We start from the raw sequence: 23,546 nt of genomic DNA, 5'->3' as shown, positions 1-23,546 counted from the left end.
CTGCACCACTTGGCAGGATGCATGTTATACTGGCTGGGGAAGTTTGGTTTCGTTATTATGCCTACGAATATTTTGATGTCAATTTAATATGATTGTGGCGCTTGTAATGCTTTTTGCCATTTCGTTCATCGACGTCGATGATTGTTGATTTCGCGTATGGAGTTTAACGTCTTTACGCTGTGGCGGAATTGGTTTCCGATCGCTTATGGATGTTCTCGTGCTCTTGTTTTTCCTTGTTGTAAATGGCATTGAGCACGAAATTGGAAAATCTGAGAAATTGTTAAAATTCGTGTACATTGAATTGTATATATATTGAATAATAATAAATTTGCAGCGAACGTTATGCGGCGGCTGGATTAAGCTGGATTAAGCCCTATCGCGTTTTTTTTTATTCTTAAACTGACATTCGCTTTCACCTCCCTCCCTCTGGATATTTGCAATTTTTTCCATTAAAATCTTTTTACAATTAGCGTTCAACGTTTCGGCAATTCCGTCCAACACACTGTGACAAAATACAAATGCAACGTCACTTTCGTCTTCACAAATGACATGTTTAGTCCGTAAATCACACCCCAAAATTATTTTCGTATTTTGTGAAGGTGCTTTAGAAACTGACGTGGGTTCTTATACTTAAGGACTAATAATCGCTATTTACGAAGTCACGTAACCTATTATGGGCTTCATCCGACATGCACGAAACGTAACCAGGGGTTCATTGGTTTCGTAAGAACTTTTAACAATAGTTTTTTAACAATTTCTGTACGCTGTACCACTTTGTATGCATTGATTCAAATGTTAATTGGAAGTGTGTATTGTTCACGTTTAGCTTTGGAACCGCAAAATGGTTGGCGCTATATATATTAAGTACGTATGCGTCATAGCTTAGAAGCTGCTATTGGTGTAAGGATATGGTCGCATTTACGTATTGGTCATAAGTCGACATGAAAGCTGTCGTAAAGCTACTAAATTACGAAAAAATTATTGATTTACGTGTGAGATAGTATTCACTGTCATTTATTGACCATCCCTTTTTGTTTTTCTTCGTTTACCACTTTTGTGCACAAAAACCGTTCAATACCCTCCAAAGACAAAAACCATCGATATATCATATCATGTGTGGTATCGGACATGGCTCCTAATGCCACTGAAGTTAAGATGATACACCAGGAGAATATTAATTTATGCTATGCAGTTCTAAAGTTTCTTCTGTTTCTGTCTCGCAATTATAAAGGCATAGACCACGCTGCGAATCAATCATTCAGAATCCAGTAGTGAAAAGTCGTAGCGATCAATTTTAAATTCTAACAATATTTTTAAAGACTTTACTAAACGTAAAATAATTTAATAAATATCCTTTACAAGAAACAGTAAAGAAGGAGGAGCAAAGTATATTTTAATTAAACTTTTTGTAGTGAGTTAAATGAGGTATCAGTAAATAAATCCACTTCGGTTGGTCTGCGGGAGCATAGCATTGCGCACCTTAATTTCAATAAGATCACCAGTATGTTTACCGTAACCGGCAACCTCTCCATCCTCCGCACGCCTCTCGAGTTGCTATTTTAGATAGGCTTCTCTGTATTTCAAGTGTTGCAAATAATTTGTAGTCAAGGGATACGCGACAATTATATCCAATTGGCGGATTAAGTGCACATAATATACGTAACCACTTATCTAGCTGCTACGATTTTTTTCCACCACTCCTCATTTATCAGAAAATATGATGTCTTTTCTGTAACTTCTTCTCATTTAACAGATGACAGAGATTTTTTATTCACCATTTTTCTTATTCATTAAAAGCAACTCTGTGCATTCTCCATTCACCACACATAGTACTTTTTTTATAAACGGTGTGAAAGTAAAAACCAGCTAACGGCTTTTAGCGAGATATCAAAACCATTCAGTGCTTCAAAGATTGAAATCGAGTGCAAAATTACCAAAAAATAGCAGATAAAATTGTATATTGCATTAAAAATTTCTATTGTTTGAATAAATTTAAGATATATAAAGAAAGCGGAAGAAAGTGTGCAAAAGACTAAAATTTCGTATTGTATTAAAAATTATTGTTGTGTGAAATAATTTTAAGATTTATAAGTTAGGTGTATAAAAGACGAACTGAAAGAAATGTAAAGAAATTGAAAGAAATTAACAGTAAGTAGAGAGACCCATCCGACGTTGATGGGCCGCTGATGTAAATGGCCTCGCTAAAAAGGTTTGGACTTACTATATCAACATTTCTTAAATCTAGCTTACCTGCAGTCTTAAACACTTGTAAACACTTTGAAAAAATAGCGAATTCTGACTTTTCATATATGATTTGTATATGATTTATAATTTAAACAAAGTCGACCAACAATTTCCTAAAAAATTGTCCCTTATTTCTAGAATAATCAATAAATCAATAATATCTAAGGGCCTTGTTACGAACCTATTGGAAGCAAAGCAAATATTTAATTTTTTTCCTTTTTTTTCAGAAATTGGTTTAAAGAAATTGAAGCTTCGCGTTATAACAACAGAGAGCCTCATTTACGGAATGCGATTCTTCGAACATTTTATCGGTCCGCTATTGTAGACGGCATCATCTGTCTTGTTTATATTGTACTTAAGTGGGTAACCGCTTGGAAATGTAAATATAATCAATCCATTCAGAACTTTTGTTTATTTATTTACATTACTTCTGTTCCAGATCAGTAATACCCGCTGTTTTGGCTCAATTGCTATTGCAATTCGACAGACCCTCGGCTGTTAGCAATAGTTCACTGCTTTCGAATACCACCCATCGTCATATACGTCCAATAGTCTCGACGAGGGGTAACTATGAAGATAACGGTAAGAATTATGTTTGTGTACATACACTACTATAATTTATTTAATTTCAAAACTCAATAATTAAGAAAAAGCACCAAACTTTTTAGTCATTTCACTTAAAAAAAACGAAGCAACTGCACAAAAGTTCCCATCAACGAATTCAAATAGTACTCAAATAAAGGAAGAGAACTGGGAATTTGTCGAAAATTTTAATGAACTTCTTCACTTTATCTGGAACGATGCGCATTGGTTAGGAGCTATCCTAGTTTGTTCAACACTATTGGGATGTTTTCTTATACATCATGTGGATTTACGTCAGAGATTGTTATGTGCACGCATGCCTATAGCTTGCTGATCGTTGCTTTATAGGAAAGTATGTTTACTTTATGTTTACTTATTCTTATTTTCGCTGCTTCTTAACACCTCCTCGACTTTGCTTATATATAGACAATAGCGATGTCTATGAGATCCGCTGGACAAACACCAGCCGGATATTTAATAAATCTTCTATCAAACGATGTTAATCGCTTGCATTACGGTTTTATATTTGGCCATTGGGTTTGGATCATGCCAATACAAGACGTACTAATATGTTATCTCATCTCGACGCGAATTGGGTTAGCTGCGGTAGTTGGTGTTGTAGGTTTGCTTTTGAAAACTATACCCGTTCAAACGGAACTTAGCAAACTGGCCTCGAAGTTACGTATGAAAATCGCTAAACGTACGGACACTCGGGTTGGCATTATGAACAAATTGGTCCAAGGCATACAGGTAATCAAAATGTATGCTTGAGAAAAGCCGTGACGTGAAATAAAACAAATACGTGCTTCTTATTTCAACTTAAGAACAAAGGTTTTTATGGAACGTTCTACATTTTGCTTTCATGTATTTGTTTGTCGTGTAATACTCGTCTTGACGTTTTCAGGCAATCGTAAGCGATACAAATGTGAAGGCTCTTTAATCAGTGCCAGTTATGTTATCATTGTTTCACATTGCGTTAGTGGTCGTTTATCACTTTTAAAATGGCATTTAACCGACGTTCGTTTTGGTGAATGGAATTCTGAGGAAAATTCTGATTGTAAAAATGGAAAGAATGCGAATACTTCATGTGCTTCGAGCCATATAAATGTGGCAATTGAATATGCTGTACCACATTCCCTGTATAGTTTAAAAGCCAAGAACCAACTACACGATATCGTTCTTATACGGCTGGCTGAGGTCATACATTTTACAGATTTTATAAAGCCGACATGTTTGCCTTTAAATAAAGAAGAACGAATAATCGACTTTAAGAGCTTGATTACGGAAGAAGCTGGATGGAATCTCAATTTTACTAAAATCAAGGTCCCATTACAAGGTGTTGCTTCCCTTAACTATCATCGCATGTATATGAAGCGTAACATTAGATAAGCAAATTCGCAGTTTTATGTCGAAAGTCAAGAGCCGAGGTTCACTTTGAGAAAGCTTGGTAGTCCTGCCGTGACATTATGCCCTAATCCATCTAATGGATGCAAAAGGTATTTCAGAAACTGTAGTCTGACACAGGCGACCATTAATTACATGTTTGTTTAATTTCTTCTAGGATACGCCCTTATTACACGTTGGCTGGCCTTCTGTCGTTCTATCCCCGATCGAGCAATAATATAAAAGTTCACTAAAATTCAGCAATATATTGAATGGATTTTGGAAACAATTGAAGAGCAAATGCACTTACCAATTAGGCGATTAACACCATTCTTGCCTTCACATATTTGGTTGATATTTTTAATTTTGATAATTTATGAATTTCGAAGGAGATTCCTTAAAGTTTGAATGAAATGAAATTTTCTGAAAATTAAAAAAAAATTAAAATATGATTTTTGGAACACTTTGACTGTCATCAACATATCATCAATACATCATATATATATATATGTATACCTATGATTACACCTAAATGGGTAAAGAATCCAGTTATCGCTGTTAAGGTGCGTTTAATCAAAAGGCTCGGCGCATTTCCCTGCGTTAGAAATGTTCAAGAAAATTAGCACAAAAAACAGGAATTTCGAAGAAACTCTCGACACATTTTCCCTTGCACAAAACGTAACATAAAAAAAAGAACATGTACCGATAGCAGATATCAGAAATAGCTTTTATATTTGAAATAGCTTTTGCTAGCTTCTTCTTAATTAAATTGCTGAATCTAAATGTGCATTAAATTGTTATTTCGTAATATTTCCTCACATATAAGCTATGTCCAGAACAATTATTCTTCTATCAAGTCGCCATTACTCTAGGAATTTCAAGCAATTTAATTAGCATTTCTTTGGGCAGCCGACATTAAGTCTATTGTCCTGAACGCTTTCCAAAAGCTGTGTTAACCAATCTCCCTGAAATGTTACAAAGTAGTCGTAGTAGTCTTCGACATATAGATGGTATTCAAACATACCCCATTTCCTTAGTCGATATATAAGGTACTGTTCTATGTTGTCTTCTATGAGTCTAAATATATAAACAAAACACAAAAAAAAGGCAGATGTGCACAGATGTGCAAAAGCATGCAACAGATGTGAGAAATAATGACTGACGGTTTTTTCATTTATGTTCGTTATGTTTTGTAAGGAGAGGGCTTTTGCTTACTTGCTACATTCTGTGTATATGATGCGTGGGCTCAAATAAAGTTATGTAACGAAGATGCTGATGACGATGGTTAGGTTGATTATATATTCTGATGTTAAAAAGGTATGACTGTTATTTGCATTTCGATTGGCAGATTGAAACATTTAAATGAAATGCGTTAAGAGCATAAACTTTGATCCGGGCATTATGAAACTACCTGTGGATGATAAATTACAAATTATTGAGAATATATACGCTTAATCTCGCATCGATGGCTTTTTTACGAAGTCCTGTTGAATTACTGAGAACGAATATGCGCTTATTCTCGAAAGTCACACAATACATGCAAAATTCTTGATACTTGTATGCGCTTATTCTCGAAAGTCACACAATACATGCAAAATTCTTGATAATTGTATACGCTTATTCTCGAAAGTCACACAATGCATGTAAACAAATTTATTCAAACATTTCACAAAATATTTGGAGAATGTGTCAAGTGAATGAAGCTTCGCTCTACTTTATGATCAAGTAAATATATTTTGCAGGTCATCATCATCAGATGTGTCGAAACTATTTTTAAAATCATTGGATGTTATGCTTTTTCCTACTTTCCTCAATGTGGGCTGATAATCAATTAGCTGAACACTATCTGCCTTGCTTTCTAATTCTGTCAAGGCATAGAAAACAAGAATGTTATTCAAAAATCTATAATTATGTTACAATATACTTACTGTTAACTCCAAATTTAACAAATATCACAAATTTATTTACGTAAAGAAGAATGTGAGCGTGTGTGTGTACATTTACGAATCAAATAACTTCTAGTTTGTAATTTATGTTATCATTAAATGAAATAAGTAAATAAATAAATTGATATTTGTTACATTTTCAAATTTTCGTTTAATTTGCTTTTTGTATAAGATAAGAAAAATTTATTTAATCAGAAAATAATCCTACAAGTGTTTTGCGCAAAAAATTTCCTGGTCAAATATAAACAACTTGACTTGGTCGCTTTTACTCTTTTTCCATCGATTTTTTTATCTGTTTGGAGATGCCTTCAGATAATACAGCATTCCTTCTAAAAAAGCAAAAGTATACGCTCAATACAATACAATTTCCAGATATTTTTAAAATACTTCATAAGATGCTTGGCATTTATTTAGCTCAGTGACATTCTGGAGAACAAACTGATTCTTATGTGTAAACTTATGATTTATTAACACATATTCTCAGTTGTTTGGGATTTCTATACAAATTATTGAGAATATATACGCTTATTCTCTCAGGTGTTTAGCGTTTTTACAAAGACCTGTTGAATTATTGAGAACGAATATGCGCTTATTCCTTAAAATGGTATAAAAATTTGGCCATGTACGAGAGTAAGCGTATAAAACTGAAAATGATTCTCAATAATACAACAGGTGTTTGTATAAAAATTTGCGTGCATGTGAGAATAAGCGTCCAATTTGTTTACATTTGTTGAATAATTGTTCAAGTATTTTTCAAATAAACGTGAGCCCAACGATGATTTGGACGAATCTAATGATGAGGATCCTTTCGAGATGCCAATAGATGAAGCGGATAATAACCCATCATTACTCCTAAAAGAAAACGATTTCAACAACAAACGTTTTAATCCTAATGCTGCGGAAGAAGTTAGGAATCTCATTAATTACAAAGATGAAAAATTTGATGACGATGATGGCGACCCATTTAATAGCGAGGAAACAAAAAATGGCAACAAAAGGGAAAGTACTAAACTTTCAAAAAAGGAAAAATCTATCAAGTCTGTAAGAGCGATTAGAATGAAAAATGCTTCGCCTAAATTACCACGGAGTGCAACTGAAAAAGGTACAAGAAAATTGAGCAAAAGCGAAAACAATGATTAAAAAAGACAAAAGTGAAAAAACTTCTTGAAGATCTAAAAAGTTTTCCTATCGACGAGGAGATCGCTAAGTTTATGAAACTAGAATGTGAGCGATCCAAGTTAGAAGTTACGTACTACTTACGCGCTCTTCAAAGTCATATGCTCGAAGAAGATAAAATCAAAGGTTACGCCCGATGTTGCCATAGGAGCTCTGGGGCTGTCCTTTATAAAACGTTTACCAGATCGATATGGTTGTTACATTTTAAATGATCATATGCATACAAGAATTCCTTTAATAATTGAAGCGGTGAACTATAACGGTTTAACTTTTTTCTTGATTGTAAATCTTTTGACTAGTGTTGTTAACATATATTTAAAGCTATGACGATTTATTTTAATGATTTATATGTTCTTAACTACGACCGCAATGTTTATTTTATATAAATTTAATCTAAGGGTCGCTTAGAGAAAAAAGAGCAAATTATGTTTAAGAGAACAGGAAAATCAATAAGTTTTTTATACGAGAAAAATTGTTACATATATTTTTGTAAAATATATTTTTATAAAGATCTTCATCTATGTTGTTTGTCATTTCTCAATTATTTATTTTATATCCATTTCCATTTCCTGAAGGGGCAAGTTCCTATTGATGCATGGCGTACTTGATACAAGATGCAAGTGTTTCAAAACCTTAATTTGGAAATGGACGGCTTAACCGAGGGTTTAAAATTATATTTTAGAGCTCACTATTTGATAGTTTTAAAGTATGACATTTCTTCAAAAACTATATCAATAACTCCAAAATTCCCTGAGGCGTTGTATTATAGAGAATAATATAAAATTTTTCCATGTTCTGATTATTGTGACAAAAGGATATTCTAGCATTTCCATCGTTGTTGGCGCTTTTGCCCAGACAAGGTTGACAAATTTTCATCTTCTTAATTTTATTTGAACATTTTTTTTGGTTTTGATAAAATGCAGTTAGCCAAAAATGAAGAAAAAATTAATAATAATGCTTATGGTTGGGTGCGGCGCGGAGGGATGCATCCGTTCCCCTGTGGGCGGCTTAAACGGTGCCGCAAGTCACCAAAGTCACCAACATTAAGAGGTGGGTGCCACCCGTTCTCCTCTCGGCGGTTTAACCACTGCCGCAACCTCTTCTGCGCCTACGCCTAGGCGGCGTGGGCGGCGATTGTTGGCGATTTTCGGCGCCCTCATCTTTTGGTGGGTGGATTACATGCCCACGCAGAATTGCCTCGACATTGCGGCGCACATGGCGCCACTCGTTTCTCGCTTCGTTTTTGTTAACAGAAAAAAAAAAAAAAATTTTATTATCAAATCAAAATTAATAACAAAATTGTAAAACTTACTCTCAGACATGTCTTCTTCAACCGATGCCATTTTTATTTAAAATGGCGCTCGTTTCCATCGGTGTACATATGTACATATGTACAAGTACGAGTGTATACAACAAGAACAACAGCAACACTTGTTGCTGTGCTTATATCACATTATATTGTTATGCCGCACATATCGCAAGAGTTGTAAATGAAAGTAGTAAAAAAACCAAAAAAGTTAGTTATTTAGATTCATTATGAAAGCATATATTATTAAATTTTTTATTTTAAACATGTTTTTGCCAAATAAATTTATCAAAAATAAAAATTATTATGCAAGATTATATATTATATAATACGACCATTAAGATCATCATTATTTATGATGTTTCAATCAAGAAATTAAAAGAAATTCATACATAATGTAGTGAGATTTCATTTTCGCTATTCATATTTATAGGAAAGCAACTCTGTGCTCTTTTCATACATGCTCCTTTTCTTATATACCTTGAAAAGAAAAAAGCCAGATAACGGCTTTCTGCGAAACAAAGAAAATTTTGCATAACCGTCGCAATCATTTCCAACAAAAGATTATTCGAAAAGTTACCACAGAACAGCAAAAAGCAGTTATTTCAACTGAAAAAAATTCACCTAGAAGTGTTAAAGTGTTTTAAAAATTATTAATTGCATTTTGGAAAAGTTAAAAAGTTCAATTTAAGTTTGGTTAAAAATTTGACCTATTATTATATATACATCGACCGGTGAGTGCGTTCCTCATTATTTTACAATTTTATTTGGTATGTGAGCTATAGTTTCTTTCATTTAGCCGTCACATATTTTTTGAATATTTTGGGTTATTATTCTATTTAATTTTCAAAATCATATTTCATCTTATATAAAAAAATAATGTACTTACAATAGATTGTAGACATTTCTAGATAATCCGTCACATAAGTCACAAAAAAATTGCGGCATATAACGACAAGTATGTACAATCATACTTGTATGCAGTATGTACAAGCACACTTGTTCAAGCACACTTGTACATACTTGTTCATTTTTGTTGTTGGATTAGCCATTTCTTTTTTAAATTATGCTTTTCTGCTCGTGGTTGCAACGTGTGATTTCCAAGAATAGTTTCCTTCATCTTCTTGTTCTTTACTTCTTTCGCATGCTTGACGAAAACTCGTGATATATTTGTCTGACACTTACAAAAAAAAAAACAGCTAATGGCAGCGTATTTCCAACGCTTCGAGAAAATTCTTAAGCCATTATCTGATCAGTTTTAGCTTAAGTCTTTTCTGTTTGCTTTTCTCGCAATAATGGAAAAAGCTATTTAACTGAACGAACAAGGAAATCAACAGCTTGTAAAAGTTGATCCCATTGTATGCTAACAATATAAACGGGTTAAAAATAGATGTTTCCAGATTGCGAAGCGCACGAATTTCGTTCCGTACACTATCGGTAGCCAAGGCATGTAGTATCACTATTTATTTATTAATAAATCAAGGGGAATGTCGTCGTCTAAACCGTACATTTTTTTGGATTTTTTTTACCGATACCTTACCTAAATTTAAGAATAAATCTACGAAAGCACAAAAAACAAAAGTAGGCATAAATCATAATATTTTTGGGAAAAAAATTTTGTTTTTTAAAACATTGCATATTTTCGGCCAATAATTAAGTTCTTCCCAGTGAGAAAATCTACAGACACTCCAACAGAGGTACACGTATCCTTATCCATGATTAAATCTGGAGGCAATAGTCATAATGCCTAAGAATGCTTGAAACTTATGAGTTTTCAAGTGGTATCTGTTTAACAACTGAATCTTATCGAATACGTCATGTTTTTGTGAGGAACTTGAGCAGTAAACATCAAAACAGATTGGCCTACGATCATCGTAATTCTCGCGGGAAAAAAATTAAAGATGAATTTCATCCAGTAAGGGTATCCTATCTGTTGAGTTTATCTTTATCCAATTTTTTGGGTACTGTCATTATAAGAAGGCAACATTTGAATATATATATATATGTTTCTAGAGTTTGTGGTGAGTCCTGCATATATATGTATTCTGATGAAGGCTTGAGTAGCGAAATTCCCATAATTTTAGAGAGCCGTTAACAATTTTCTGTTATAAAAGACAATTTTAATAGAGTAAACGGTAATTCTTAAGTAAATTCTTATGTATTTAATGTATCTTTTTAGCTTTGTACACATAGATTTTAATTATATTTGTGGTTTGTCGGTTTTCATTTCTATATTTTTACAGTTTTGTATTTCTAGTCTTAATTAGATTTGGTTTGTAATTTATTCTTAAATAAATTTCGTTTACATCTATTGTATTGTATCTCTTAATTAAATTTTTATGTACAGGTTTTGGCTTATCTTTTATTTGTATTGTGACACTGGGTTCTTTGATATCTATTACTTCATAGGGTCCTTCATAGGGTTTATCTAATCTTTTTCTGTTGTGTTTCTTTAATAAGATTTGATCTTCTATGTTTATATCGATTGGATTCGTGTAATGTTATTCTGATAGTTGTGTTCTTACTACTTTTGCTTTTTTTAAAAATCTTTTAGCTTTTTCGAAAGACTATTTTAATTTTGTTTTTAGTTTATTTATGTAGTTTTCTGGGTTGTATATAGGATTTGAATTTAGCATTTTTTCGTTGGGCATGTATGGCAATTTTCCATATATCGGTTCAAAAGGTGTATATTGTGTTTGTATGTGGGGTGTAGTATTATATGCGAAAAAGTAGTGTGGTACCCATTTATCTCTTCATTGTTTGTTGTAAAGGCTAAAAAGTATTCGTTAAGAACTCTGTGATTTCTTTCAACTATACCTAAGGTTCCGTGGTTGTAGAGGATTAAGAACTTTTGCTCGATATTTAGTAATAGAAAAATTTCTTTTATTAGTTCATTGTTGAACTCTGTTTCTCTGTCGGATTTTAATATTTTAAATTGGCCGTATTTAAGTATTACCTTTTCTGTTAAAGTTTTGGCTATTGATTTTGCGCTTTTATCTACAATAGGATGTGCGATTATATATTTTGTTAATTCGCAATGGATTGTTAATATGTATCCGAAATTATTGGAAGGTTTTATTGATCTTACTATATATATACTTGTTTTAAAAGATGTGGACGGTGTATCTCTTATTATGAGAGGTTCTCTTGTATGTTTGATTTGTTTGCTTGTTTGGCAAATGTCGCATTGTTTTATATAATTTTTCATCATCTTGAACATATTTTGCCCATATTGTAGCGCAATATTAATTGCTTCGGAAAAGGCTTTTGGTCGGGCCGCAAAGATAGTGGGTTTAAAGTAGTCGTCGAGACCGTTTTTCAATATCATTAATACTAGATTTCAACCTAGTTCAACCTATGCACGGATGGAATTTTTTTTTTTCCTTTTTTTTATTCGCATGTTTTCCGACCTGGCTCGTCGAATGGGATGGGACAGATGTTTAAGTATCGTAGAGGAGACCGGCCTAGAAGTGCAAAACAAACGTGCAAACAATGGCAAAGTTCGAAAACGGAAAGTACCAACGGGAGCGAGCTGACGGTTCCATTTATGCGATACAACATCTGTTCGATTACATACATCTGATGTATGGATTTCACGATAGGATGAGTAACAGCAATCTGTTTGACACTTACGTCGTCACCAAGGCACATGCGGAAAAAACTGGCACCTCAAATTACTTAAAGAGGAGAGGTGCATGCTTAATAAATACTTCTGCTGGATCGTTCAAAGAATTAATGCAGTTATTAACTCCCGCAACAGTGGCAAGCTTGGACGTCGCTGTGAAGCGCAGAATTATTCATAAAAGAAAAGAAATAAGAATATACGAAGCCATCGCTACTCTGACTGAATTGTGCACAGTCATTGTACACAGTTGTGCATAGTCATGCAAGATAAGCAGCGCCGAATGGCAAGAACAGAAAGCGGTGCTAGCGAAAGTGAAAACTTATTTAAAAGCTAACTTCCACACGGCCGAGGTGACTGAGCCCACCTTGAACATCATCGGCAACCCCATAGAAGTAATGGATGCCCTGCTGAAGGCTTGCCCTGGTATAACTGTACACGCCTACAAGGTAAGCCAAGACTTCTTGGAAAGATTTTTCTGCAAGATGGCGACAAGCAAGAGAACGAAAACAAGACCGGTGGAAGATATAATGAAGCTGGGCACCCGCCTAATGAAACTGCAACTAGAATTTTGGGGAGGCGGATCCAGAACTGTTCGCGATTATGATCTCATCGAAAAGCTGGATTACACGACACCAGCCCAGGCCGAAGATGAGTTTCTGCCATACGACCTAAATGGGGCGTCATTCAAAGTAGCTGGCAAACGGCTAACCGCAAATGAGGCCGAATAGTTCAGGCTGCTCACAGGCTATCGAATAGTGCAATGTATTCGTGAGCAGCTAAGATGCCAAGCATGCCTAGACGACCTAACGCTGGGGAAGGAAGAAGCATGCTCCGAAATTCACGGCCCAAAAGAAACTGAAACCTAAATTTCCGAGGCACAATGTATCTGACGTTTTTTTGAAAGCCATGAGCAAGCATTTGGCAATAATGAAGTCCCACATGGTTGAGCCCAACATCGGCAAGCGCATCCAGGCGACAATAGTGAAGCAGCTTGCCTTCTCTTCAAGAAAACAGGCTCCTGCCCCAATGGAAGAAGTCATCGCACTAATCTCCTAGGCTTCATGATGCATTTGTTACTGACTGACAAAAACTGGGTGCAAGAAACAGTTGCAAATGTATCATCATTTTAAAGGAGAAGTCGTGCTTTAAGTCCGCCCGCAAAATCAATTCCAACTCGCTCCGTTCACCGCCTCATATCGATGAAAACTCGCTGCATGCTAAAGGCAAGTTTGCATTTATCGTTACTTATTATTATGTATAATTTATTCATTTCTTTTCATTTTATTTCAGATTAAAGAGCATGCTTGCTTTTGCACCTCCACTCATCGTTTCAGCAGAATGGGATACTTCGTAGGCCAATGGTAAGTTTGTGATCATCTTTGTATACAAAATTTATTAATCACAATATTTTTCTTTTGCAGATGTCAGCACACCGGCATAGCAGAAATTTTTATTTATTTATATATATGTTATGTATCATTATGTATGTATGTATTAGCGGGGCTTTTTATTTATTACGTATTTTTACGTATTATTACCTATTAGTATGTATAATTATGTATTATTATTATTGTGAATAATATTGTAATTTCTAATTATGTATATAATGGTGTAGGCCTACTGGGGAGCCAGCCATTTAAAACAATTGGCAACACGCCTATCACGGTACCCCAAGGGTGGTGCGGAAAACCGTAAAAACCAGGCTCTGCACATTCTTGTATTTTGCGGTTGTGTGGAAGAAGCCTTCGATCTGGCTCAACGCCATAACAAATTAAAACTTCATGGCGAACTGTTAGAATGTTACCAAAACTTTATTTATTGAACGTTTTACTGCTCACAGATATGATATCCTAGTTAACATCGTGACTGATGTGACTGAGCAAAATGAAGAAGAAGTAGTAACGGAGTTTGATAATTTTAAAACTTTACGGCACGAACGTATACCGGCTCTATTCACAGCCTACAAGCCTTAGAACGTACCCTATGTTTATTATGGAAAGGTTACAAGGTGCTGACGTGTTAACATACTTTAGTAGTCGCCATCAATACTCGGAACAAATGGTATCCACGGTAATTGTGCAACTGCTCGATGCCTTACAGTATTTACATTGGCATGGTTATTGTCACTTCAATCTACAACCAGACAATATAGTTATGACCTCGGTGCGTTCTATACAAATAAAACTGATAGACTTTGGTTGCGCCCAGAGAGTTAATAAATTAGGAAAACAAGTGAAAGCATGCGGTTTCCTAGATTTCCAAGCACCTCTCCTTACTTTCTAAAGTGCCCAAACTTTGTACGCTTACTCTCTAAAGTGTCCATAGCTTAAACAAACACATGTTCAATTATTGAGAAGTGTAAACAAACATATACACTTATTCTCACATGGTTGGAATTATTGAGAAACATAGATGCTTATTCTCAGAAACATGGATAATGGACTGCACAGATGGCTTGGGTGAGAATATGTTTGTTTACAATTCTCAATACTTGAACATGTATTTGTATAAAAATTGCCTACATCTGAGAATAAGCGTATAAAAATATGCCGCCAACTGAAAATAAGCGTCTATGATTCTCAATAATTCCAAACATCTGAGAATAAGCTTGGGAACTCGCTGTAGTGAAGTGCAACGTGCAGTAAGGGCGGCTCCTGGTAATAAGAGATTTGCGCTGATACTTAATAAAGCTGATCTAGTACTGAAGGAGAAGCTGAGCAATTGGCTAAAGTATTTTATTTTTTTATTTATTACTTTAGACGGCTCGGTCCAGTTACGGCTTCAATTCAAGATTAAAATTCGAAAGTAGGGCGTCGTAAGTTCAAACAAATGTGCACTGATAAAGCTATGCAGGGTTCAGTGCATGTTTGGCTCTCTGCAACAGAGCTTTACACTCATACACATTAAAACTGTTTATTTTCTTGTATATTTCTTTTTCTTCTGTAGGTCTTCTCTCCTTTTGCAATTGATTTTAAACGAAATAAACAAAAACAAATGAACACGTTGTAGTCCGAACGTCAAACGGCCTAAACTACTTCACATAACAGAATTCTTCGTATATTTCTCTGATAAAATCAAATCAAAAATTAAACCTTGTTTACATATGAAGACATACTTTCAATGGGCGTCCCCAAATGGAAGCGGGCCTAAAAGGCAAAGCGACGTCGTCCAAAGCTTGCAAAACGAAATGTCTTGTCAGAGATGTGATTATTCTTGACACATTCTTCCTCAGATATATTTCCGCTAAAATAATTAAATCTTTTCATGAGATTCCTTGGACAGGATGGGATCTAAAGAATAGATCTATGTAGTCTAAATTTTATATCGTTCATTTTTATCTGAAATAACTACTATGAGTGAATTATTATTACAACATTTTAATAATTAGAGTGCTAAAGACGATTAAAAAAATTCATAAAAATTCGTCACATTGGTCCACCAACTCAAAAACTATTACTAACCGATTTTTATAGGGAAATTGCCAAATATATTTCATATAACGATTTATTCGAGATAAGCCATGCTATGAACTTGGTCCGACCTACTCCAATTTCAATAGGAAGCGTATGTGAGCCAAAACACATCGTTGTGCCAAGTTTCGTCAAAATAACTTGACATTTTGACCAGTAAGTTGAACACAATATACATGGACAGTCGGACGCACTTAAGCTCGGAACGCGATTCTAAGTCGGCGTGCAACGAAATGTAGATATACCTGAAGCTCAAATTCAAAGAAGAAGTTATTGCCGGAAACAGCGGTAAACGATATATATCGCCCTCGCTTACTGCGACAGCCCGACTGTCGGTTTAAAAACGGCGAAAAGGAATTAACTGAAAATGACCACTTGTTGCAAGAGTTGCAGGATATAATATAAGATGGATCGTATGAGTAGTAGCTGTGGTTATTCAAGAAGCTACTGCGAAATGTGATACTAGCAAAATAAACCTTACCCTCGACAAGATTGAACTTTCAATACCCTCGACAAGATTGAACTTTCAATGTGGGCCCTGTAGGTGCTGGAAAGGTACTTTTGTATGATGTTATAATTCTCTCTTTTTAATGTATTTTTACTTATTACTTACAGGGTTCTATTATGCAACTTATTCTGGGCGAATTACCTTTAACAGATGGTGGAGTTGTCATTAATGGAGTCATTTCATATGCTGCTCAGGAGCCTTGGCTGCTCTCAGGTACGGTGCGGAATAATATTTTTTTGTTAAGTGCTTTGCTTTATCAATGGATTTCGAGCAATTGCCATACGGTGATAAAACAATTGTAGATGAACGTGGCGCGTCTTTGTCGGAAGGACAAAGAGCTCGCATTAGTTTGGCACGGGCCATTTATAAACCGGCCTCGATTTACCTTTTAGATGATCTGCTTAATGCAGTTGATACACACGTTGGCCGCCACCGGTTCGAAGAGGTTATTGGACCAAGAAGTTGTTTGGCTCAGCAGAATATTAGTCGCATTCTTATTACACATCAAGGGCACTTTCTCAATGAAGCAGATTGGATAATTATTATTGAAAACGGTCGCATATCCCGTCAGGGCACATATAAGGACGGATCATAACTGAATTAGACTTCGCCAAGCTGCTAGAGCATCCCCAAAGAGAAAACAGCAAAAGTGAAAGCACCACTCGGAAGAATATTTGAATAAAGAAGAAGAAGATATTCCCTATATAGATCGAGTGCTTGAAAACGGCTACCAACCATTATGAAGGATCTCTGTCAAGGAATTCAGTTAGTTGCTAAAAATGTTTAAGAAAATCATGTTTAAAGAATAAGCTTATATGTTCACTACTGTTCTAGGAAAATGCAGACGACGAATTAACTGATAAGATAGCGCCAGAAGAGCAAGCTGATCGTGGCGTTAGTTTACGAGATTGGAATGCATAATTTCGAGCTGGTAGCACGTTGGTGGGCTTTCTTTCATGGTTTTCGTTATGTTGCTATCACAAATTGTGTGTTTATATGGACGCAGCAGGAGTATCTGCGTTCTATCAATGAAACAACTATCTTAACAACCTATGAATGCTTATACATTTATGGCGCTTTAATCGTCGGCTGTTATAGCAACAGTCCTAGATATTTTAATCTTGCGACTATATATGCACCCATCACAAGATCTAAAGCGCTTGGAAGGAATCTGTTAGTTTTGTAGCTTAAACGAGAAGGAGTAATGCATAGAATTTTTGTTTATTTTAAGACTGTAGTCCGATGCAATTTCCCAAGCAATGATTCTAACCAGTATGGTGCAATATGGTGTGAGGCAAGTAGCGGAGTCTTTGCAACAGATGATTCTATTGGCATTGTATGCTGACCAACAACTCCTAAATTACGAAATAGCGCCACGTGGACAGCTCTTATAATGCCCTCTTCGCCTGCCACGCACGCGATCCGATTGGTAATCGGTATCGTAGTAGACTAGACATGTACGTAATAATAAAAATAAAAAACTTCTTTTTTGTTTTTTCTATGTATTTCTGATTTCCAAAATTAAAGTAGAAGTTCTTCTTCACTTTCTATGTTATTTTCAATAGACTTTATGAGTTAAAAGCTAAAATAGTCCCCAAGCTTCTTATTTCAAACAAATCGAATCTCGGCGATCACGTGAGAAAGGTTATTATTGCGAAGAAAATTTCAAAGTCACCATCTGCAAGTGACTATTGTTTGTACGCCACAAAGGAATTGAACATTCCCTTAAAAATTTTCCGCTCATTTCACTCATAGATGCCTTCACTCCCGGAAATTTGTCGCTACGATGATCAAATTACCCCCAATTGAATGTGTACAAATTACCCTTGGAAGAACCAACTACGAGATGGTTTGCAGTAAACAATCTTGGTGAGTTCACTTTTTGATCAGCAGATTGGATAGTTATTCTCAATAATTTGTATAAAAATTGCCAACATCTGAGTGTAAGCGTATATGTTTGTTTAATTGAACATGTATTTGTATAAAAATTTCCGACATCTGAGAGTACGCGTTTCTTATTCTCAATAATTTGTCTAAAAATTGCTAACATCTGAGAGTAAGCGTCCCAATTTGCCAACATCTAAGAGTAAGCGCATATGTTTGTTTACACTCAATAATTGAACATGTATTTGTATAAAAATTGCCGACATCTGAGAGTAGGCGTTTCTTATTCTCAATAATTTGTCTAAAAATTGCTAACATCTGAGATACGTTATGACAGCGATAAATTCAGTGAGCTATGCTCGGTTTTAATAATAAACTGTCCCCGTTTAATAACTACTACTAACTCAAATTCTTAACAATCAAAAGAATTAAAAATGCCATTAATTACTTGAATTTTCGAATACTCAATAGTAGGCATCTATTGCAAAAATTCTTAAAGATGTCAAAATTACAATAAGTTGCTACACAGTCCCTCTATATTCATCTCTGTTATCCTAAAAACCGTTTTAAAAAATTTTAACATATCTTCGCGTATTCTGGACCATCTGATAGCCATGGTTGATTTCTTTAATTTTTATAGAGCAAAAATGGATATGAAAGCTCAAACAGAGGAGATAAGATGTAGCTGATATTTTCTTTTTATCTTTAATAAGTATTTGTTTTATCTATTATATGTTATTGCGAGGAGTGTACTTTCACCAATTTTTCACATTTTCAAGCGTGCAATGACTTCCAATATTTTCGCCAAATTTGAAGCCGATAGGTAATTTTTGTGATAAGGACAGACGGACATGCTTAGGTCGGTTGAAAATTTGATGCTTATTAAGAATATATGCATTTCATGCAAATTTTTTGACAAAATCAACCCTTCGATGATGAGCATAAAAACGATGATTTCTTTATTATAATGCTTATATACCGATCTATATCCCATCAAAGCGCGAAATTTTTGTTCTGAGAAACTAGAAAGTTGTTTATGGACAGTGTTTATGATTTTTGTCTGTTTCATAGTTTTCAGGTGTAATTTTATCAAAAACCACTTTTTTTTCAAAATGTTGAAGAAAAATGTTTAAAAATGGGATATTTGCCACGGGAAGAATCCTGAATGTCTAAAAAGTGTAAGATTTCAAGAATTCTTTTCGAGTGTTGGATGAAATTTATTTAAAATGCATTAATACGCATTATTAGGATGACCCTGCAGATATCTGAATGCTAACCAAGCTAATGGACCCGTAATTACCCCGTATTATGTACATTTAAAACACCATTTACTGAAAATATTGTAAAAACATGTACCATAGTTTTCCATATAGCACAAGCTATCATTGAGTTTACATTCTCTGTAATCGGTTCCTTCGTTGAACAATATGGTTGGCAGTGACACTTTTCAATTATAAAACCTCTTTCACAGGAGAGCGAACAAGCTGCCTTTCGGTAATTGCTCAAATCCAAATCATTAGACGATAAGTAAGCTCTTTTGTTATGGGCTAATTTTAAAACTTCCGGCGAAGCGTTTTGCACCTTAGGTAATATTTGTATGAAACTTTCGGAATTCGAGGTTATAGTTACGGATGCAGTTGCTTCTGTAGCAAAGTCCATAGGATGGTGAACGAGAATATGAAACATTGGTTTATCTTGAAGGACCGGATTTTTGCTCACGTCTTAATAACTTTAGTACTCATTACTTTAGTATTCATTACATACTCATCGAAAGTATCCTTTGCTGCTAAATGCCAGTTCTTGCACAGTTTCTTTTTTTCAACAAATATTCTCAGACTTAAGAAGGTGTAGGATATTTAAAGGTAGGCCGCGGTCCACTACACTGTTTTACTTGTTCAGCTTGACAGCACTCGGCCCTATAATTCCGAAATTGTGTGAACAAGAGGAAGATTTCATTTTCACAATATTTAACGACCCGAAATTGTGTCAGCAAGAGGAAGAGATGAATTTTCACAATATTTGACGACCCGAAATTGTGTGAGCAAGAGGAAGGTTGAAATTTTTTTTCTTTTTTATAGCATATGATTCTCATCACGTGTAGGTTATGAGAAAGAAAAAATTTTGGGTATAGGAATGACTAAAATAATATCTGCACTCAAATTTAATGTTATTCGAATGTTAAAATAGATACAGCAAAAATCTAAGAACGCAAATGGCAATGATCGAGTACGCTTTGATACTAAAATTTTGCAAAGTTTATTTTACTCAACCAAATAAACAAGAAAAAATTAAATTGAAATTTTCCAAACTTTTCAGATATTTGATGTGGTCTTACTGTCCATCATGACTACGTCTTTTTTTTACAGTTACGTTGGGTAAATTAAAGTACGAGGAGAAAGTGTCTAATGTGCACAATAATTTGGTACCTTTGGATTTCATCGTGTTACATCAGTCTATACCTGAGCCCAAAATTATCATCAGTGGCTTTAATGAAGATTATGGGTCTAATTTTAATGTAACTGGTCAATCCATTTCCAAACAAAAACAAAAAAAAAAGTAGTAATAAAAATAGTGTACTCCTTTCAGATCATAAACAAGTACCAATCTTTGAATCAAGTATGGACCCACGCTGTGTTGGAAAACACGACAATATCGTCCGGCATTATTCAAAATGAGTACTGCAATGGCGATAGCGATAGCTTGCAATCTCTCCTTTACGTCGTGGGGGCTCTATAACGGCATCTGGGTTGAAGAACAGATTATCTAAGCGAGTGGTTTCATCTCTTATGCGTAGTTCTATAACGATTTATATAAAATCGCCCCTCTGCTATCTTTTGAAGAAGAATACTTACCGTAAATATCATTTCCCTTTTCACGAGCTTGTATAACATTCTGTATGCACCGCATAGTTGAGTCATCAACCGTATGTCATCTTTTTCATTAAAGGATGCACTATTGTTCGTATGCGGAGCACTTATTCTTGTCGCGCTTAATGTAATATTAACAAATGTCAATTGAGTAACTTCACCTGGTTCCAGTTTATTTTCAGTTGTAAATGGGTTTTGCCGACCCCTCCATTGAAGAATATATACAGCGTTCAGTCGAATTAATTTTTCACTTGCCTCAGATCTTGCATCGCACCTTGGATTAGGTTATTTGTCTTTGAAAAATTCGCTATATATGTGTACGCAATATAGATTTTTTTTCGTATGGTAAGTTTTCTTTGTTAGCCTTTATTTTTCCCATCATGTACTTAAAAAGCAAAATAAAAAAGCCTAATGGTGTTAATAAAAATATTTTTTTTGTTAAACAAAATTTTATGTCAAGAAAGTATATTACAGGTCTGTAATTGAAACAATCTTCTCACAAATTAACAATTCCGTCGAATATTTATACTTCATTACGTCCGGTGAAATATTAATTGATACTGTTTCAAATCATTAATCGGACCACGTCGGCAGGTGTCTGACAAAGCGGCCAATATAAATTTACCTGTAAATGTGCCGGTGGGTACCAGGGATTTCCCGCTTTGATAAATGCCGAAACGTGTTAACGAATAAGTTAGTTGTCGCAATATTAAAGCCGAGAAACCGAAGCGAAGATACCTTTTTTAAGTTTTAAAATAAAACAAAAAATAAATTAAAATGAGCTTAAATTGCTAAAAATTATAAAAATTGAAGGTTTAAAAAATTTTATATCTTGTTCACTTAGAATTTTAATGGTAATTTGTACGGCGGACAGTTTGCCTTCCTGGGTTTGCAGCGTTACTTTAATGAAATCTAATGGGTGGGTACAATAAGCAGCGCCCGCTGGCCAAACCACCAAAATACCTACGTCCTTCACGTTTCGTTTTATCTGCAACAAGGGCCATTTTTGTTTAACTGAAATGAGAAAGAAACACATGTATGTGAATTAGACACGTTAATTCATGCTTTCTATACGCCATGCGATGCGAGCGTGAGTGTAGTTGTCAATGACGAAATTTTAGCCACGAATGTTAACATAAATATTCTTGGCCTTGAAAGTTACAGCACACCAGCATGTAGAGATTTTCATTTAACTGCCATGGACGTGAACATGAAAAAGAACTATATAAAAATTGTTTTTTAACTTACTAAGAGAACTTAACTTACTTTGAGAAAAAAAACTTGTTTAGGAACTTTTATTCACTTCGCTTAATATTATGGAATGGATCTTATTTTTTTTGACAATATTCGTTTTAAACTTTGTCGGTTATTTAATCTTTTTAATTCTAGTTCTATTTAGAGAATTCATTATTACAAAAAAAAAAAAACGTTGTTTGAAAAATTTAGTATTGCTTTCGCGACCTTAGCAGAAGAGAATAAAGTAGCGTTGCAAATTTCGATTGGTAGGTTCCTTGTTCTTCTTATTTCTTGGTGTAGGTTTTTTGTTCTTGTTCATTCTCGTTCTTGTTCATTTTTGGTGTAGGATCCTTTAAAATTATAATCAATTATAAAAAGGGGCTTCAGTGTGAGTCATGATTACGTACTCATCAACAAGATGAGTTATGAAATTGCAGTAGAGGCCGAAGTGGAGTTTACACCATTCGGCTTTGATGGGAAGGTCTTCAAAGAGCTCCGCACAGGTCCGTTCAGCAACAAGGATACGGGATCGCGTGGTACATCCATGATCAGCTGTGTTGTCAAGCCTGTATGAAGAATCTCACCCGAGCCAATGAAGATGCCTGCCAAGAGGTGAGCGATCAAGTTGTCACCAAGAATCCCAAAGACAATTTGATCCTCACTTCCAAATACCTGAAAACTGCCTTCTCAAGACCAGAGGTCAACGAGGCGTTCCACCATGCGTACGACGTATTCTATATGGTAATGAACCAACACATTGTAGAACGGGACATAGGCAAGCGCGTGCAGGCAACTGTGGTGGCAGGGTATAAAATATAGCTGAGCAAAAACCATAAATAGCGTGAGATATAAAACGATTTTATGCATAAAGTCACGCCCGTTCTCGCGGTTAGTTAGTAATAATGACATGTGTGTTATTTATAATTGTAAATGTCTGCAGAGTGTCCAACAAACTCGGATAACAGCAGAAACTATAAATCAGATCAAATCGGAATGCACATATTTTGCGATTACATCGATTGACATCATGTGTACGTTTTCACTTTCACATGATTTCGTTTCAACAGCAGGCAATAATTTTTACGATAAATTATACGCTTGTGTTGCTATAATTGCTATTTCGCATATAATAATTTCAATTTCTTACTTTTTCTTTTTAATAAAATCAATGAACTTCTATTTATAACACTCATCATTACATTACTAACAGACTAATAGACAGCGCTTCTTTTCCATAACATTTTTTCTGTTTGGGAATTTAGAAAGGGAAGCCAGAGGCTTGGAGTTTAACGATAAGTAAGTTATGGTTAACTAAATCA

The 23,546-nt window shown here is 34.8% G+C and overlaps 1 protein-coding gene and 1 pseudogene across 1 annotated transcript; both read left to right on the top strand.

The window, feature by feature from the left end:
* The first annotated feature begins 2,192 nt into the window (after nt 1-2,192).
* LOC119641599 (serine protease easter-like) lies at nt 2,193-4,215 on the top strand. Its single transcript, XM_038040373.1, has 5 exons — nt 2,193-2,209; nt 2,684-2,826; nt 3,428-3,576; nt 3,651-3,657; nt 3,731-4,215. Exons 1-5 carry the CDS (start codon nt 2,193-2,195, stop codon nt 4,213-4,215), a joined length of 801 nt encoding a protein of 266 aa, XP_037896301.1.
* Nucleotides 4,216-16,257: 12,042 nt separating this feature from the next.
* LOC119641598 lies at nt 16,258-17,426 on the top strand (annotated as a pseudogene).
* Nucleotides 17,427-23,546: the final 6,120 nt, after the last annotated feature.

This window comes from Glossina fuscipes, unplaced genomic scaffold (assembly GCF_014805625.2).
Source record: "Glossina fuscipes isolate IAEA_lab_2018 unplaced genomic scaffold, Yale_Gfus_2 155, whole genome shotgun sequence".
NCBI lineage: Eukaryota > Metazoa > Arthropoda > Insecta > Diptera > Glossinidae > Glossina > Glossina fuscipes.
This window is presented reverse-complemented; position numbering and strand designations above follow the sequence as displayed.

Excerpts from the sequence above, each read along its gene's own strand:
- LOC119641599 (XM_038040373.1), top strand. Across the intron at positions 2,827-3,427 it reads GGGTAACTATGAAGATAACG|CTGCGGTAGTTGGTGTTGTA; the intron begins GTAAGAATTATG and ends GAATTGGGTTAG.